Raw genomic sequence first — 16,361 nt, 5'->3', positions numbered from 1 at the left:
TGTGTATATATAAATACACGTGACACGTGTGTGTTTTCTGGATATTGTTCGCACAAATATCTCCAGAGCAGTCAGTTAACGACCTCTGGTGCATCGTCTGCGAAATATTTACTTGAGAGAATCTATCGTTTGTAACGTATCGCCAGAAACAACAACAACAACAAAATTCAACCGATTATTTAAAATCTCTTAAACTCATCTTTTACTGCAAAACACACCGCAAAGAAATTGGTGTTGTGTCAGCTGTGCAGTTATCTAACTGTCAACTGCTCGAAATGAAGGAGGGAGGGAAGGAGTAAAGGTGTTGAGGTGACTTGAGGAGGAGAAGGGGTCTGCGCAAGCTCGTAACACTGTATCCATCGTTTTTTCTGATCCTCACAGATGCTGCTGGACGGGTGGAGCCTGGAAGCCAGCGGTCTTTTGGCCTCTGACAACAATTCCAGCCCCGGGAGATAACTTCACCAACGTAACATCTACGACCACCTGTTGCGCGAATAAGTAAGACTTGGGGGGAAAGATTGAATGACCAGCCGATGAATTCTCCTCCTCTTCTTGCCTGGTGATACCATCGTCAACAAGGCTGCTGTAATAACAGTCGGAGAGGAACCTCGGAGATCGCTGGAGTTGTTTTTCTTTCAAGAAATTCGTCCGGTTGCTGTTGCTGGTTTGGCTTCCCTTTGTGAATATGTGCACTCTGTAGGGATTCTGAGGACGGTACATGTCCAGAGGAAATGCCCGTTGATGTGATTCCCTCGTGTGTGTCAGGTCCGTACTTCGCTGTGATGAGTGATTCTCGCTGTTGACATCACCAACAGTGTGCTTCATCGAACACATGATGTGTCAGGAATGTCACAGCGACACCTCCAACCTTGTCCTTCTGCCTCTCATCCTTCAGATGACTCTTGTCGGCTGCACCTATAGGGAACGATTAACAAAGAGAAAAGCAATCTGTTTGAGTTTGAGCTGAAGACTTCAATTTGGAAATTTAGAACCTTCCAGTATTTTGCATCCCAGCTCGACGACATCGCGCTGAGCAACATGGGAAGTCTTCAGGAGATGGAGAAGCTGCTGCACGCCAAGGACGAGAAGATCCGAGAGCTGCAGCGGCTGGTGGAGGAGAAGGAGGAGGTCATCCAGCAGCTGGTCAGCAAGCTGGACAAGTTCAAGTCCGTCCTTGCCACAGACACAGACACCGATGATCACCGGACCCCGCAAGCAGCGAGCTCAGGGCATCAGTGCCGAGCCCCAGGCCATGAGGTCTCTGCAGGAGATGTCGGGACAGAAGTTCCGACAGTATGCCAAGTCCGAAAGGTAAGACAGTTGTTTGTTTTGTGCTTGTGTGTGTGGGGTGAGTAAATATATATGTATGTGTTTATAGAAGTCCAAAATGGTCCAAAAAGGTCAGATTGTGCTGCTTGTGTGCGTTGTGTGCATACACTTGTCTCACTTCATGTATCTAATGTAAACAAAAATCCTTTCAACAGGTTATCTCCTCGACCTTACTTTAAATACTCCTCAAATTTTATCCTTTCTATTTTTAGCCTCATTATTTGTATTGTTTTATTTTCGGTAGTCTTATCACATGCACGGCTGGATGTCGCTCTCTTGAAACATATATTTTCGGTCTGTTCACATCCGCTACAGTTTTTAAATTTGGCGAATGCTTGAGTAAAATATTCTGTTTATCGTGTTACATGTTGATCACCCCAATGCGTGCCATGACTCAGACACTGTGTGTTCCACTGTGGAATGTGTGCAGTTAAGTTAGTGTAAGTCATCCACCAACTAATCAGCAAAGTATTTAGCTGGATTGAGTCGGGTTGTTTTGTTGTTGTTGTTGTTTGTTTGTTTTTGTTTTTTGTTGGTTGGTTTTTTTTTGTTTGTTTTTTTTTTTGCTTTCTATCATGCCGAGTCGATGGCACACTGTTTTTTCGCAAGGATGATTGAAAAAAAGTTTAGCCCAAATCACTGCCCATGAGGTCGCACACTCTGTCATTAGCTTCGACGTGAGAAATCGTGAACCTTGCCCACAGCGTCCTTGAGTTCCCCCCTCGCCCCACTCCTACCCCCCTACAGACCCTGTCTACACTGCAACACTCAGGGCAAGGGAGGGTTGAGGGGTTGTTGTTAACCTCAAGGGCACCGCGAGGCAAAAAGGGGGAGGAGAAAGGGGTGAAGTCGAAGAGGCATTTGTACAGCGGAGAGTAAACCCTGCTGTAGGTTGGTAAGTGGTCCGCTGATCATACAGCTGCAGAGGGCGCTGCTGTGGTCTGGGTGGTGGCGGTTTTGGGTGGTGGTGGTGATGGTGGTGGTGGTGGTAGTGGTGGTGGTGGTGGGGGTGAGCGTCAAGAAGGCCAGTAAGTAATACCAGGACGATTCACGAGCGACCAAACAGGAAGCCTCGCTTGTGTACCAGAAGGCACTTGAGGTCTCGGGCTGACGGGGCCCCACTTCAATGTGGAGAGCTATTCCTGTCTGTGTGTAACAATGTAGCGGCTTTTCTTGGCCTGCTCATCTAAGAATACCCGGCAGTTGTACACCCCACCTCCCCGCCTCCCACAATAAAAGGCGCAACATGGTGTAAATAGAGCGACAGGAGAGCGTGAGGGGCACTCTGAGGTGGTCTTATCTTATTCTTCCTCACTTTTTATTCATCCGTTTGCTTCTTTGCTTCTTGGTCTAATCGTCTTGTTTCATTTCTGTTTTTTGTTTTTTTGTTTTTTTTTTTTTGTTGTTTTTTTTTGTTTTTGTTCTGTTGTAAGCAATGTTTTGGTCGTCCATGTAAAGTCTGCTGTTTCCCGACTATCACACTTTCTATATTCCCCTTTTCCTCTCCTCTAGATGTTGTTCACTTTCATACATTCTGCACTTCCATACACTCATATGTCCGCCTATTTAATGCTGCTATCTCATTGCCTATTGCTCACGCTCATTTAAGATGTGTAATGTTAGATCACGTCCCTGAGTTCCCTGGGTCAGCATGACATAGGGTTATACACTTATGCTTGTATCTATGTATGTTTATATAACTAGCGAGAGTAAGAAGTGTGTGTGTACTCGTGCGCGTGCGTATCTACAAATTGATGGGAGAGTAAGAAGAGGTGGGAGGAGGAGAAACATCGATTTTGCACTGCTCCATGACATTTGATAGACACACCATGATGTGCGCCTGCAGCTGTGTGTAGATGCCATGCTAGCCACAGGGCTGGGGAGCTGCACATGCGTTCATCATTCAGTCAGAGCCTCATTATTTGATGTTACATCGACAGAGCACAAGTTTTTTTTTCCTTTCATCCCTTCCCCCGTCTCTCTCTCTTGCGGTCCGGTGGCGCAACGTGGTGGCGTGACTGTCCTGGGTTCAATCTCTTCTTTCTCTGCCTATAGGATGTTTCTGTGATATAGCCTTAGTTGCTTAGTCGGTGTAAAACACCTATTCCTTCTTCTCCTTCCTCTCCTCTCTATTTGTGTGTGTGTGTTAGAGATATAAAGTGTTTCATGTGAGGTTGTATGCCGACCTAGTCATGCATTTCTGTCTGTGTTTGTGTGCGTGTTGTTGGTGATGTTGGTCTCAAAACAATTTCCAGCTACATCTTAAAACGATCGCACCCGGGCAATGTGCTTGTGGTGATGCTGCGCTTGAAATAGTTTTACTGGTGGCGCCCCACCGTAATCTGATGCTAAATAAAAGTGCTAGAATGGATTCAGCGCACTTCCCGAGGAAATGGGATGGGGCAGTATGCAGACTGGTAACAAAAACAATAACAAACACATACAAACCAGCAGACATTGTATAACTCCCAGAACGCATGTCACGTGACAGCAGAAACGACAGCGTCAGCAGGAAGGCAGGGAGAAGAGGAACAGTGGAGAAGGAAGGAGGACAGCAGGGGTATGGAGGAAGAAACACAGGGAAAAGGGGGAGACAGATGAGAGTTGGCGCCTGAAGTATTGCTCTTAAGAGATGAGGAAACGAAAGCTGAAGAAAGTGATTTGCACGCACACGCAACAGCTGTCTGAAGGATGAGGAATCTACTGGGGGAAAAATAATAAATTACAGGTGTCGCTTGGTATCCGCAAAACACGTCCTTCCGTGAGAGCAAGTCCCATACCAATGTTTCGGATACAGACACATTCTTTTTCTTTTGGGAAAATACTAACAATCCTTTGAAATATCTTTTACCCATCTACCCCTCTACCCTGTATTAATTATCGAGGTTTAATTAACCCTAGTGCGAAATTATTTTTAGATAAGTTTAATTTATTAAGTGACATGAAATCTGAAAGTCTGAGTTAGCTTGGTTCATAGGATGAAAGTCTTGGATAATTGCTGTTCTCTCCTCTGGTTTTGAAAGAAGTAAAGAGGCCACTTCACATGAGATCACAAATGATAGCTTGCTGATTGAACAGTGTTTCATTAGCAAATGTTCAAACTTTTTAATTGCTGCTGACATGAGATGTACTAGTTTAGGTCAATCCTTGCTTTCTGTTTTTATAAATAAAAAAATTGTAAGAAAAGCTGACGCATTTTTTGTTTGGATAAAAATAATGACTTGTGTGTTTGTTGACTTTCCAGCAACTCGAGCTTTATTTTTTTGTTTGTCAGGATTCGACCCCGCACATTTTACTTATCAGACAGTTCGCCACTGATGGATAATTTTTGCCCAAATGCAATTCCAAGTGAAGCATTACATTGCAGATTAGGGCAGTGCGCGAACTCGTCTCCGCCTTTAACAAAAAAAAAAAAGAGAAAGCATCTCGCAGACTGTAAACAGTTCAGACGCTACTAGCGCCATCTAGATTGTCTTCCCTTGTGCAGCTTTCATCTTTTCTCCTACGTGCATTGGGACTCCCTTCTGAGTTGCGAAATATGAGTAAGCAACAGATAAGAGTCAGTCATTCATTTTATAATTCCAACATCGACTATGAGTGATACACGTATAATACATAAATCTTAATTGTCCGTCATTTTTTTTAAATTAATATTTATTTACTGCGTTATTATTAAAGAGTTGTATTAAAGTTCAGTGGCTTTTGTGTGAAAAGTTTATTTCTTACCACGTCAAAAATATGTATGTCTGGAAATAATAAATAACAGGAACTAAATAAAAGATGTAGATAAGAAATAAGTGAAAGAGATGCAAACGGACTGTAAAGCATGAAGCAATTAGTTCCTGAATATATTGTTTCTTTTAATTTCGAAGTCGCATCCATCTACCTAACAATAAGCTGAGTCTGACTTGGTAACATCCTACCACGGACTTAATTTACACCTTCTACACCTGCCTTGACTTGTAGCACCTCCATACCACCTAAGGAACAATCACAGCCTCGGTCATCTGTAACTGCCAAGTCAAGCTTCGGGAATTCGCATCAGTCGAGATCCGATGGGTGAGGGCAAACAAGAGTCACTGCCTGCAAAAATATAGATAAGTAAGACAGCAGCAAGGATTCTGATTGCAGCATCGATCCCGTGTGTCTGTGCCGGATGTTGATCCACTCGTTTGAGAATGCTGCCGCACGCGCCGTGGGTGAGCTCGCGGAATCTCGGGTTTTAACGCGAGAAAACGTCTCGGGGCTGCTACGTCACGGACTGCTTTCCGCCTCCGAAGGTGGCGCATGTGTCACCTGCATGCCTGGAGGGGCAGAGCAAAGAAAAATGTTCGTTGTCATAGGGAAGCATTGTATGCAAACCGCACGACACTCTCGTTAACAATTCATTTAAAACAGTGACCAACGGATAATTGAGAGAGCGGTGACGTCAGCACCGTTGCTTTGTTGTGAAGCGGATATGGAAGTGAACATAAATAAAGACAAACCCGAGAAGCACCCAAAAAATGAAGGGTAGCAATGTTAATAATTAGAATATGAATAAATTTGTGCTATTTCTCTTTATAATATACAAAATACTTATACATATCTAGTTTTATTTATTTAGCAACTAACGTTAAAAAAAGTCGTTATTTAGCGGACTTCTCCTGTCGATCCATAGTCAAGTAGTCTTCAGCCATTCCCAGTGACATACTTTCTACTTTGAATCAGGGAGTGTGACTTTAATTTGGCTTTTGTAGCTGTCGCTACCCACTTCTGATGTGTATAGTAGCCATCGTTAGATGGAGAAGGAAGGAAGGAAGTATATTTCTAGCATGGTTTGGTATTTTTCAGTACTGTAAAGTAATGAACCGCACAACGTATCAAGGATAGACCGCATGTAAGATACATGAACCATATAAAGCACATATCTCATGGTCTCATGTGATTGCAATGGGGATGAACAGTTATCAGCTATCGTCTAGTCATGTCATTGTCGCGCAAGGCACGAGTTGATGGTGATGCTGATGTCAACAGCTGCCAGTCGTGTAACACGTATCGCACGTACAATTGTTGAGCTTGCATATGAACAAGAATATGAACATACCATGAGGTTCGAAACCTAATCGTCAACGTACAGAGCAGACACGTAAACACGTTTATACATGCGCCGTGCATACACATGACAGTCTAGATATTTACTAACTGAATGAAGCAAACACACACACATGTAAACAAGCTAAAAGTCACAGATGCCTGAAGGTCTGCCGTGTCATACATAATTTCAGAAGATACATCTGTGTGTTGTGACTAATTGGCGGCTGGATGACCACGTGACCTTGGCTGGAGTAAGGGATGCTTGTGTCGATGACGATGTTCCGTTGTGTAAGGAAACCAAAGTCTGTCTGGCAAGGACGTTGTGGTTGTGTGCCTGGTGATAACAACACAGACGGAGACTGGTCTCACCTGTCAGTACGTGGGTGTCCTTGTACGTCACTGTGGTCACCGCTAAAAAATTAACTGTCAACTGCTAGAAAAATGATGTAGTTCACTCGTGAGGCAGAGGTGAGTCAGTTCAGGTTGGTGCAGATGTCTTTGTCTCCATCTCTCTGTTTCTCTCTTTCTCACTCACACACACATATAACTGATTATTCTAATAGATGTTGAAAATTAAAACTGTATTGTGCAAGTGGACCCCGATCGGCGTAGAAAAAATTTCTTCACTGAATTATTTTGCAAATATTTCGTCTTTGCTCTGTGAAGGACATTTTCCCAGGAAGGGATTAAAGGAGAAGTTGGAATCTTAGTGGCAAAGCTTTCACTGGGAGGACCGGGGTCTCTGTGCTCTCGCCGAGCCCTGGGGCTTGGTGCTGAGAGAGAGAGAGGGAGGAGGAAAAATCCCAGACGAGACGGAGGTATTTTCAAACTGTTGTAGAGCAAAGGCGGGGTTTGTACGAGGTGCCAGCAGCGACGAGAAGATAACTCTGCTTAGTTCGCCACGATTATCTTCTGCTACACACTCATTTTCCCTTATTTTTGTTTATATTTCTGTCAAAGATTTTTAAGAATGGCATCTGACTGGAAGAAAGACGCTGAATGTTCTTGTTCTATCAGTGTTGTACCGCAGCTCCAAGGCTGTACTGGTCATGGACTTGGTGGTAAGGAGTGATGGGAGGGTGTAGGAGGGTGATAAGAGGGTGATAGGAGGGTGTAGGAAAGGATGACGGTTATGACACGGACATCAAGACTGGACTGGGGAGTCCTCGTACCTCTATACATTAGTCTTGGCAATAAAGCAGACGTGAAGTTCTGTATCAGATGTTGGTGCCACCAGGATGTTCAAGTATACTGTGTCGTATTTATGCGGATGGGACAGTTTGAGACGGGAAAAGTTGCAGCAAGTTAATAGCATTTTCGTGACCGGACTTAAATACACTATTTAAATAACTGGCTCGAAGCTGAAAACTCGGTGAAAGGAAAGAAATTATTCCGGGGTAGCCGTGGGGGTGAGTGTGTGTGGGTGAGGAGTTGGGAAAGAAGCAGACGTTTATATGAAACAGTTAAACATAAAGAGGGTATCTGTCGGATCTTTTCATCTACCTTTGCATATCAGGGGTTTTATCATCGAAGTTGAATATAACACCAAAATACAAAATAAACTCCAAAATGTTAAATACATATTATATTACAACTCATTGAAATATCGAGTACAAGTGACAGTGTTTGGGACCTGTTGACAAATTAACACTCGTAAACTTATGAGATCAAACTGCCTTGGTAATGAGAGATCGTTACCATGCTATTTAGTTCCAGGGTTAATGAGTCAAAACGTAGGATAACAAATGTTTTCTTGACCCTCTTTGAACTATAGCTGCGTCTTTTCGTGTCAGTCTGTGTTGAGCTTTCCTGGGTCATAGGTCAGACGAGAGAAATTCGGCAGATGTTCTCTGTCTTCACCGTTTGGCATTCTCTGACTCACTCCCACCTCAGTCTTTTTAGAATTGTGTCTAAGTTCGAAGCTTTCATGTCCTGTCTTTAACTCATCTTTCAAGGACTACCTTTAATAATTCAGCCTGTTTCTCAGTCCCTCATCTTCATCCATCCATTTTGTTCCTGTTTCCCAGTGCCATCCGATTGTTCTGCTGATACCTAACTGTTCCTTTGGAGCTAACGAATACAGCTCTTTGACCTTAATCTACATAGGAAAAGTTGCTTTACTAATTTAATTATTATTATCGTTATTGTTATCATTTTTGTAATTACTATTATCATTATTAGTACTGGTACCAGGTCGAGGACTAACATCCCAATTTGAATGCAGGAAGATGACAGAAAAACAGAGAAAGAGCACGAGAATGGTGTCTAGTCTACAACAGTAATATCTAGAAAAGTTATTTACATTTTATTGTCAATACCGCCTCCATTCATTTCCTCCGAGGGCGATACGCACGTTTCACATCTCTGGACATTACATCGTTTCTGCTCACCGCTCAGGACTCGGTCTCCGTCATTACACCTTCAGGAAATTTCTTATTTGGAAGGATGAATTACGGCTAGAGTTCCCCTCAGTCCAGATATGAGAAGATATTGGAAAATGTGAAGTCCATGAGCAAGTTCCGCAAGTGTTAGCACTTCCGGGCTATGCGTCAGCTACAGATATCGGTGGCGAGGGCCTGCGTCGTTAGACCACAACCAGATCCACGTCGGCGCTAATAAATCGCAGAAGGCAGATTTCGGGAACGGCAGTTATTTCGAGAGAGGCATCACTTTTGAAATAAACTGAGCGAGATAAGATAGCAGACGGCAGAAAGGGAAGAACACAGGATCGAGGCCGACACAGACAAGCGACAGCCATTAGCACCGGTAGCAGCAAAAATAAAAAATAAAAAAATAAATAAAAATAGTTTGGAAAGTGGTGTAAAACGGTTAGATCAACTTCGTGCCTTTTGATACACGTTTGGGTGGACGGAGTGGGTGGGGTAGTTTGGAAGGGAGGAATCTCCTTCACGAAGCACGCAGCGACGTCGTCAACCCCGTCAGCAACGCTGCCAACTGTGTCCAGAGATCAGCCGCCGCTAGAAACTCTCTTTCCTCTTCTCTGTCGACGTGCTCATCGATTTTGGTGTTTCGATAAGGTTAACTGGAACATGCACCGTCTTCATTTACCGAAGGATTTTTTTTCTATCCTGTAACCATGCCATCGCGGTTAGATTGAGTGATCTTTGAGAAGTGCTTGCTTTTTGCTAAATCAGAATTTGAAAGGAATACAGCATGTTTGGCATGAAAGATAACAGGGCCAACTAACTTTCTTACACATGTGTAGGCATGCACTCAGATGGGTCAATAAAACGGAATTTTAAAAATAAATGAAATCTGAGGGTCTTTTTTTAGACAAATATAAATAAGAAAAAATCTTACTTATCTTATAATATTTGGCATGGAAGGGTGGGGACATGCGAAGACGAATGGATCGCAGAACTATCGCAGACTGAAGGAATAGCCTCTCTCTTTTCATTTGAACCTTGGGCCGTTTGAAAAATAGGAAATGACTGAGAATGTGTGTGCATCTAACGGTTGTCGCGAATTGGAGCATAAACGGAAAAGTGACAAAGACATGACAACTGTAGTGACCATGATAGGTTTATTCAGATTATTTCACAGAGAGAGATTTACGATTCAGTATCGTATTTGCAAGGAAATTGCGATTCCATGTTTGCCAAGTCTCTTTGACATTATTTTGTCACTCCGAAGGAGGAACAAAATTCCCGGTGTTGACTCGCTGTTGCAGAAGCTGGTTAACATAAATTATAAGAGCTTAGAGAATTGTGACAATGAGATGGAAGTGTCTTGTATTTACAAGGGAAGAGACAAGTAAATGGCTCAAAGTTTATAATGGCAACTAATATGTTTATTTTTTCCGTTAAGACCAAATGAAAAACGATTTTATTCCTGAGAAGTCTTTGCTGGTACAATGTGCATCTGCGAAGACCATTCTGTCAACTGGATGCTGTCAGAGTGTACCTTCAGTAGGATGAGATGAGTGTTACTCAACCCACGCAAAATATTTTTCAGGAGTAATCCTGATTCACAGAGATGTTCGACAAGCTCACGATGCAAAGGTTCGTCCCACTCAAAGATGAGTTTAGTATCACATTATTATCTGTTGAACGGTTCGTCTGTGATGGGAGGCGGCGAGATGGAGGGAGCAGAGCATCCTGACCTCTTGCGAGCATTCAAGTGCGTTTGATGTTCGACTTCACGATGTTATGAATACAAAATACAGCCCTCGGCGCTGACTGAGAGCCCGACATTGCCTCAAGTGCTGACGAGTTAATTAACCAGCATACACAGACAGAGTGACATGAACATGTTTTAAAACATTAAAGACAGTTTATAGCAGGTGCAGTTGTTGCTAATCTTATCCTCTTTCATTTTAACTACACAGACAAACATTAAAGGATACATACTTGCATACAGACATAAATATATATATAGACAACGGAAAGAATGGAGAGAAAGAGGAAGGAAGGATGGAGGTAGAGGAAGGAGGACAGGTAAGCCATGAGAGAGGAGAGGAAATAAGCACAAAAAAGCAATAGAGTATGAAAGTGGGTTGTTGTGGCAGCTGAGGGACTGCCTCACCAGCGTGCTTTCTGGAAGTTTCTTACACGAGGCCTGAACCCAGACCTGTCTAGTGGAAGTCGGCTTCCGGGATTGAACACTTAACTGCCTTCCGCCAGCGGCCATCGCTCCGACGAGATTTAAGAACACTGTCGCAGATGCACTTCCTGTCTGGGTGTACATCAACCCCAGCGCTAGACGCTCAAGATGTAGTTGTCGAGGATGTGGTGGAGGTGAGGTCAGTCTTAAAAGATTTGTCCAGGGATAGTGGAGTGTATGTTAGGCATGCAAAACTCACATACGCGCGCACGCACGCACTCACCACAGTGGTAATCAGCATAAGCTATTCACTTTTTGTGGTAACTGGAATATCAGAAAATTACTTAATTTGTAGAAGATGTATCGAAATTAGCAGTAAGATTGCTGTCTTTATGCATAGAGCAATGTCACGACTAAGTGTGTCACACATCCTCACACCGGCGTGACACTCATGCCAACCCCAGTCCACGAAAGTTTTCTTTCCCATTTTGCAGGAATTCCGAGAAAGCTTCGTGATTTACCTTTTCTCCACATTACACGTCACTTCCGATGTGTTTTACAGGCGAACAATAAAACGACTTTGACCCGGCGATCCCCCATGTTTATGTCGGAATCGTTGTCTTACATCTCTGCCAGTCGGTGACGTTTATTGACGCGTGTGTTGCATGCTGGGAGAGACAGCAAAGCAGGTCGGGGTGGGGTGAAGGGGGTGGGGATGGGGAGTTGGAGGGCGGAGAGGCCGGCATTTACTGATTGAAAGCGTGCACATGCATCAGGCGCGTGCAGCGGCCTAAACAACAATAACAACAGCAACAACGGTGTTAAGACGGTAAACTACGAGGTCGTGGCGCCTGCGTTGGTGGTGCTTCGAGTCGACTGTGTTATGTCGACTTGTCTACCATTCTACCTACACACACACCTCACACACCCACAACTCACACACCCAACACACACACCAACTCACACACAACTCACACACACACATATGACGTAACACAGAGCAATAAAAGAATAAGGATTCAGGAATTCAGATAGACGACTGTGAAAGTCTGTAATCAGACCAAGCAGATATCCGGGGCCGGAAGCTGTCTCTTAGCCTGCGGCTATTAGTCTCTAACCACCAGCTGGCTGCATGCATCATCAGCACTGCAGCAACAGATGTCGGGCGTCGTTATGATCACAATGTTTCCCTGCATTCATCTCACTAACTTCTTCTCTCACCCCTTGGAATGGCGTTAAATCACTTCTCCTCACAGACTAGGTGAACCAGTTTTAAATAAGCAGGTATTTTTTTTTTAATTTTAGAAAATCATCTCTCATGATCGATGTAGACATATATCGAAATATTTTTTGCCAACTTAAGTAATTTCTTATTTAGAAGGTTGACACGGCAACGCGGTGATGAGAAGAGGATGAGTAGACTTCATCCACTAGACTACTCGGCTATTGAATGAACATTCATCACCAAAACTAGGTTAGCTTTCATATCTACGTGCTTACATCTGCAATCGAAATATTAAAATGAATATGACAGCTGGTAAAATCAGTTCCAAAGCCGGTAAAATCATCATGGTAGCTGAGCAGCCACCGTTATTGTCTTCCACTCAGAAGTAGTCGCTGTTCCGATACAAAACAATACAAATGACAAGATTAGCGCAGTACCTCGGTGGTAAATGGCATCGACTCTGGGGCAAGGATCGTCACTGGCATCTCATTTATCAGGTAAGGTAATGACAGTAGAAGGTAATAAAGACTGGGGTCCACCTTCAACACATTTCCTAGACAGTTTGTCTCGATGTATGGTCTTATCCTTTGTCTTCTTTATACCGCAGTGGAAGTGTCCGACACCTCAAGTCTTCTGAACCGGCTAAAATGATTATATTAACACCAAAAATTAATTTATTTTCTGAGGGAATGGGGAACATTTACTGTATTAGTTACAAGCACAAAATGTAGTCAATGCGTTTATGACCTTATACCTGCATCCTGCAATGTTGATGTCTCTTTATTTCAGAGCTACATTGGAACGAATTCCTCGACTTATGAGTTCTTGTTCCCCAGTTGCTTCAGTTTATTGGTAGTAATTTTAATAAATTTTGAATGGGGAGACCTCAGAATTTCTGAAACATCAGAAGTTTATATTGTGAGTAGTATATATTAAAAGAAGAATTATTTTAAGAGAGAAGAAGAAAAATGGAGCTTGGTGGATTTGAGAAAACGAAAGACCGAGAGAGAGACTGTATTAATAACCTAGAGGACTTCCGAGTGAAGAAAGGACGAGAAAGTAGCAACCATGACAAGTGAAAGCTTAAGGAGCAACACATTTGAATACATCCCATCGTTGTCTTTGAGGTTCCCTGAGGAATTTGGTGTTGTACGCTCGCTGAGTGGTCCAGCATCCAAATGTCTGATTAACAAGTGGAGTTATGTCTGATTGCAGTTTCCCCCGACGGGAGGGCTATCTCTCAAGATGGCAATAGAATTTCCCAGCTAAGTGCATTCCATGTGAGACAAACCTCTTACAAGTGGTTCTCGTCCATCTCTTCTTTCCTCACTTCTGGCATTTATTTGTTACTTTCATCTACCGAGATAGCACGCAGACAAAAGTAAAAAAAAAAAGGTATACATTCGGATCTTTCCACACTCAAGGTTGTCCCCACAATGTCGACATTCATCTCAATGTTTTATTTAGTGATTTCAATTCACCAACTTCAGTTCGTGCCAAAGCTGTAGGCATCATTAATTCTTTTCAATCATTCGTGTTGCTGTTTTATTAGCTGATTATTGCAGTAACTTCGGCTGCTTCTGTTCACATTAATAACCTCATTTTTTTGGAAAGGGTGGGGAACGGTTTCCACAAAAATCTTCATGCCACTACGGATCACCAAAGGTGGATGCGGTCGGAGAAAGGGATGAAGAGGAGTTTAGGGTGCGAACTCTGGGGCGAAGAATATTCGGATGCAGTGTGAGACTCCGAGTTCTTACGGGTACACCACGAGAGATGTGTTGCAACATGCAGATGAACGAACTCTTCTGTGCATGGCCATCTTCATCCACTCCCCTCCCTGTAGACCCCTGCCAACCCCTCTCCCAGCGACTGGATGATTAGAAGCGTTATCGTTATTTCGTTTCTCATCGCTGATGTATTACGATGCTCTCTCTCTCTCCTCTCTCTTCACATTTCCTCGGTTGATTGATTACCTGTGTATGGCCTTCAACATTTATTTTCCGCTGATGGAAGATAGTGGGTGGGGAAGAGAAAACGTCGTTTTTCTATACTTCAGATGTCTCGGTGAAAAATGGTTTGGGTACGTGCTCACCCTAACACCGGGAAATGCGTTTCTTGTACATCTGGGTAATGTAGTCACGGACAGTTTAACGCATTTAAACACTTGAAGCAGTGTTTAACAGTTTGACAGTTGGGTTGTCTCTCTCCCTCCTCTACAAACCCACCAGCTTGACCTCTTGTCACCTGGTATCAGTCAAACGATGAATGAATGAAAAGTGAAGAAATAAATTTCCAGGAAAATTTGTGTGATAACTGGGAGTATTATAGCCACGAGACCCCAAGTTTAAATTTATCTGAATTCTAAAAGTCACACAAAGTTGACCAGACTGTCAAACACTAACGCATATTTAACGGAGCGACAAGATGGATAAATGTTTGGATTTTTTTTCCTAAACGGGGTTTGGCAAAAGCTTTAGTTTCCTCAAAGTAAATTCTACGCAGTACAAGCCCGAGATGCCTGAAGCTCCCGACGATAATTCGAATCATAATAATGTGTTTGTGAATACATTCAAAGAAAGCATTCTTCTGTCTTCCCTTGTGAGGGTCAACCTGTAGGAGTGCCTGACACTCACCTTTTGTCTCGCCATGTAATCCCGCCTTTCACGAAAACACGTGCGGACGAACAAGGTACAGAAGTGTGGTTGGACGGGTACTGGCTTCTGGAGTAAGCGGAAAAAGACACAACAAACAAACACACACACACACAAGAATTATCTCTTGAACAGAGAGGACAACAAGATCACTGTCTGGGTACGTGAACCACTCCACGTGCGCCAGGCACGATCGGCGAAATTCTTTGCTGCGTAGAACCGGAATGTCTTCGGGTACAAAGGTGAGTGAAAACCTCAGGGAATTATCTGAAAGTTGTAAAACTTGCAAATATACCTAGATCATGTTAGCACACGCTGATGATAGAATGCACATACTGTTAGCATACAAATATACAGAGACAGTGGTAGTGATACGATGATACGATTTCTGTGTTCAAACATATACAATACCTGTTTTAAGCAAAAATCATTCATCATAGACGAAAATGATTTCATTGGATTAGCCATGAAACCAGTCGCCGTCTCTCATGCATCTCATAACTCGTTGTTTCTGCGAGCGCGCGAGTGTGTGTGTATCTTGGATGCATATGAAAAAAGAAAAAAAAACGAAAAATGATATTGTATGTCACACACGTTACCTTCATGGATACAAAAGCCATTGGACAGCATCCTGAGGTTGGTGGCCGTAGTGAGCTCACCAACTTTGTACAGTCCTGAAGGTGATGCTATCTTCACGATGTGTACCTTTCGCTTTAAGAATTATCTTCCTTCTAAACCTTTTATCTCTTGCTCGTGGATAGACTTTTTTCTTCTTCTTCTACTTTCTACTTCTTACCCACCCTCGACCAATCTTCGTGCGCTTCACTCCCCTTGTGCCTTTTTTTCTTTCCCTTCTTGGCGTCGTCTATTTGATTTTACATGCGTGGCTGTGTCCTCGCCTTCTTCTCGCAATTAATTACAAATAATTACAAATCGAAATGTTTACCAACAACCTTATCAATCAGCCTGACAACTATCGCATTCATCTGTCATGCCCCAGAAATTGATTTATGCAATCGGCATATTGAATGTGCAGAAATGCTGAAATTTTGTTATTTGACATGTTTATATGCTTTTGTTTGACTTTTTAAGGTTTCTCTAAATGTTGTCACATAAAATTTATAAAACGCTATTTTCGAAGATTTTTTAAAATCTGCTGTGAAGGGAGTCAGAGGGTCAATGACTTTCAGACTATACGTGCTTTGTGTCGTGTTTATGGATTGGTCTCAGGTCTCCGGACTGGACTCACATCAATTTATGAACCCTCGTTCTCCGGTCTTGACGATCAGGAGAAAACACGGGTTTTATCGTTATTTATTACATTAGGTTTGAGTGGTAAAGCACGTGCAAGATGCTCGTAACACTGGCTCTGAGACCATGGTTCTCGTCCCCCGCACGCTCAAGACAACAAAGTAGTGCATCTCTCACATCAGACTCTCGGACACAGACAATTGAAGAGCGAAGAACAAATTGGCAATTTAGCTAATGGGTGTTGAATGGAGGTTCTTTCCTAA

The 16,361-nt window shown here is 43.0% G+C and overlaps 1 protein-coding gene across 1 annotated transcript in view; it reads left to right on the top strand.

The window, feature by feature from the left end:
• The first annotated feature begins 1,038 nt into the window (after window positions 1–1,038).
• Window positions 1,039–16,361, top strand: part of LOC112573499 (cGMP-dependent protein kinase 1-like) — a 117,179-nt gene continuing 101,856 nt past the window's right edge. Inside the window, 2 exon segments of the mRNA XM_025253943.1 lie at window positions 1,039–1,173; window positions 1,175–1,311. Coding sequence (XP_025109728.1) covers window positions 1,039–1,173; window positions 1,175–1,311 — 272 coding nt within the window.

This window comes from Pomacea canaliculata, linkage group LG1 (assembly GCF_003073045.1).
Source record: "Pomacea canaliculata isolate SZHN2017 linkage group LG1, ASM307304v1, whole genome shotgun sequence".
In the NCBI taxonomy this organism is placed as follows: Eukaryota; Metazoa; Mollusca; class Gastropoda; order Architaenioglossa; family Ampullariidae; genus Pomacea; species Pomacea canaliculata.
Note: the sequence above shows the minus strand (reverse complement) of the source record. Positions and strands in the feature narration are given on the sequence as shown.